This window comes from Bidens hawaiensis, unplaced genomic scaffold, assembly GCF_021521415.1.
Source record: "Bidens hawaiensis isolate Kalapana, Puna unplaced genomic scaffold, B.hawaiensis_p1.1 tig00059346_1, whole genome shotgun sequence".
Classification (NCBI taxonomy): domain Eukaryota; kingdom Viridiplantae; phylum Streptophyta; class Magnoliopsida; order Asterales; family Asteraceae; genus Bidens; species Bidens hawaiensis.
In genome coordinates this window covers 64,944-67,970 of record NW_027500708.1, presented here as the reverse complement: position 1 = coordinate 67,970, position 3,027 = coordinate 64,944, and the positions used below count along the sequence as shown (strand labels likewise).

The following is a 3,027-nucleotide window of genomic DNA, read 5'->3' as shown; positions in this document are numbered from 1 at the left end:
CGAGTCAAGCTTTTCACTACACGTGTTAAAACGTGAATGCACAAAATTTATTCGACACTTAACTGAAAGCATGCGAATCCAGAACTACACATGTCGAATAACGATAAATTAGATCCTCATTAAAACACATCGTCACGTTACAAAATCACGTAGATTTGATCCAATCACAACATGTTGCAAGGTCTTATGAATTTAATTACAAAATTCTTAAAAATATTAAAAAGTAAAAGAAGAACGAAAGTCAATATTCCATTTTGTTAGAACTACAGTTACAACTGACGTGTATCTGTTATACAACTTAAAATCAGTTCAGACGAATCAATCTTCTCACTACACGTGTTAAAACATAATCAGATAGATATACGTCAACTCTATACAAGCCAAGCTTTTCACTACACGTGTTAAAACGTGAATGAAGAAAATTTATTCGTCGCTTAATTGAAAGCATGCGAATCTATAATTACACATTTTGAATAACGACAAGCTGAATCCTCATTAAAACACATCGTCACGTTTACGACTTTACAAGATCACGTAGATTTTTTACAAGATCACGTAGATTTCATCCGACACAACATGTTGCAGGTCTTATGAATCCAATCAAATTATTTTTTTAATACTGTAACTTTTTTAAATTTAAACCAAAGATTACAATTAAAAAAACTACAAATATTTTTATCAATAAAATGGTAAGATTTTATTTTTAGAAAAAAAAAGTTTTCTACAAATTATAAAATTACAACATATAATATTATAATTATAATATTATGAGAATATTGTGGGTTTTACAAGATTACAAAATGGAAGTACAAAATAATTATTATAAAATATAATAGAAAGTAAAAGATCATAGAAGTCAATGTTCTATTTTGTTGAAGAAAAAGTTGGTGCAGGATAATAAATTATTCTCACCAGTCTCCACCTTCCCACAAGTTTATATATGATATATATATATACACTCTGCAATATCATAATACAAGAATTCAATTCAATTCAATTCAATTCAATACTATTTAATTTTATATATTTATCATCTTCTTCTTCAACCTCAACCTCACTCTCAAATGATCAAAACCACCTGCAAATTCAAACAATGAGGTGTAAGAACCACTACACAGATCTCAGTAGCATCGTCGGCGTATGCGCCACGTGTCTCCGTGAACGGTTAATTTATCTCGTGGCCGCTCAAGAACAAGCTCAAGCTCAAACCCTAGAAGATGTTAATATTAATATTAATAATATTAATCCGGTGTTTCCTCGCTCGGTTTCACCGTACATCACTCGCCGGAGGTCCGATAATCAAACCACCAGTGATGCCAATCGGAATCGGAATCGGAATCGGAATATTCTTCCGGATCGGAGATTCTTTAGCACGCCGCAGCTTGCACCGGTCGCCGGAGATTATAATCTGCACATGAATAATAATATTATTAATAATAATAATATTAATAATAATAAGAAGAAGAAGAGTTTGTTTCGATTCAATTTGTTATCGAAGCTGTTTAGGTCTAAGAAGCATAAGGAGATTGAATCGGATTCGGATCCTAGGGTTTCAGTTTCGGATCCTAGGGTTTCGGTTTACGGTGGCGGCGTTGGCGGTTGCGAGAGTGCCACCTCAGCAATGTCATCACCGTTCAGGTTACGGTCCGGCGGTGGAAGCCGGAAAACTGCCGCCGGAGTGTACCGGAAGCAGTACTGTTCCGACCGTGGCATGTCGCCGGTGAGATACTCCGATTACGGCGGCGTAGAGGACGAGTTTCGCGACGGATCTAGTGGCTACGAGACGTGTGTGTCGCGGAAACAGACGCCGTGGAGAACTCCGGCACTGCGCGGCGGCGGCGGCGGTGGTGGACTTGTGAAGAATGTGTCTGGATTGAGTTTTTGTTTGAGTCCGTTGGTTAGAGCTAGTCCTTGCCGGAATTGGAGTGTGACGGCGGCGGATGGCGGCGGTGACGTCAGAGGTCCGGTGAAGGCTCACTTGGCGAACACTAAGTCATTCTGTGCTAACCGATCAAGAAAGCTTGCTGATTTTGGGAGATTCAATTCCAACCGTTGATTTGGATGACTGAGTTGACTGGCTTAAAGTACGGTTTTGCCCTTGGGTAGTGAAACAGAAATATTCAAATATAAAATACCGTGATATAAAAAAAATGAAAAAAGATATTGTAGAGTTTTTTTTTCTAGTTAGAAATCTGGACATGATATGATGAGTATACCTTGTAATTACCAATATGGACATGAGTATACCTTATAATTACAAATTTGCCATTTTATTCTCCGGTCTATGTTGCCTGTGGGGCCCACAGTACAGGTGATAATTTATTGAGTCTATCTTTAAATTTGATTTATATTTTTTTAAAATTTTGATTGTTATAAAATATAGGTGATTATTTAAGGCTGGTAGATATGAATTTGATGCAGTAATTGTCCATACAGACGTTTTATACCTAAGGCTGAGGGGTGTGGGGGCTCTAATGGGGGCGTGAGTGGGGGCTCCAGCCAATAATATTGTGACGTGTGGCAGATAGAGAAACTGGATAAGATGGGTGTTGGAGCCCCCGCTGGAGCCCCTGGCCCTGGTGTGGAGGGGCGCGAGCAGGGGCTCCAGCGGGTTTTTATTTTTTATTTTTTTATAAATATATTCAAAAAACGTATTATTAAAAAAACTCATAAATTATTAAAAAAAAACACACATTAAAAAAAACACATTAATATCTAAAAATAAAATAAAAATTAAAGTAGTAAAAAAACATTATTCTTATTCTTCGGCATGGTCTTCTTCGATCAACCTCTTTCGGATACGTTCCTTTTGCTTTTCCATCAGCATTTGATCGACCGGATTTAGGTTACTGAAGTCTCTTGTAAGGAAGTCCAAATCTCTCATTCGGCTTTTTTCCTTTTTGTCATTAGAGACCACCTCCATGGTTTTGTTGAATTTATTGAGGGATTCAACTAGATCGACGATGTTTACGGCTCCCCCCTTAGCCGGTTTTTTCCCCTTGGCGTCCCGTCCCAATGGCCGCCTCC

At 37.7% G+C, this 3,027-nt stretch overlaps 1 protein-coding gene across 1 annotated transcript; it reads left to right on the top strand.

Annotated features, from left to right (window-relative positions):
* Positions 1–1,093: 1,093 nt before the first annotated feature.
* LOC143602685 (uncharacterized) lies at positions 1,094–2,056 on the top strand. Its single transcript, XM_077079721.1, has 2 exons — positions 1,094–1,410; positions 1,507–2,056. The coding sequence occupies exons 1-2, from the start codon at positions 1,094–1,096 to the stop codon at positions 2,054–2,056; spliced, it is 867 nt and encodes a 288-aa protein (XP_076935836.1).
* Positions 2,057–3,027: the final 971 nt, after the last annotated feature.

Coding starts and splice junctions, on each gene's coding strand:
- LOC143602685 (XM_077079721.1), top strand. CDS start 1,094: ATGAGGTGTAAGAACCACTACACAGATCTCAGTAGCATCGTCGGCGTA. Junction 1,411..1,506: donor GTCGCCGGAGATTATAATCT/GCACATGAATAA, acceptor GAAGCTGTTTAG/GTCTAAGAAGCATAAGGAGA.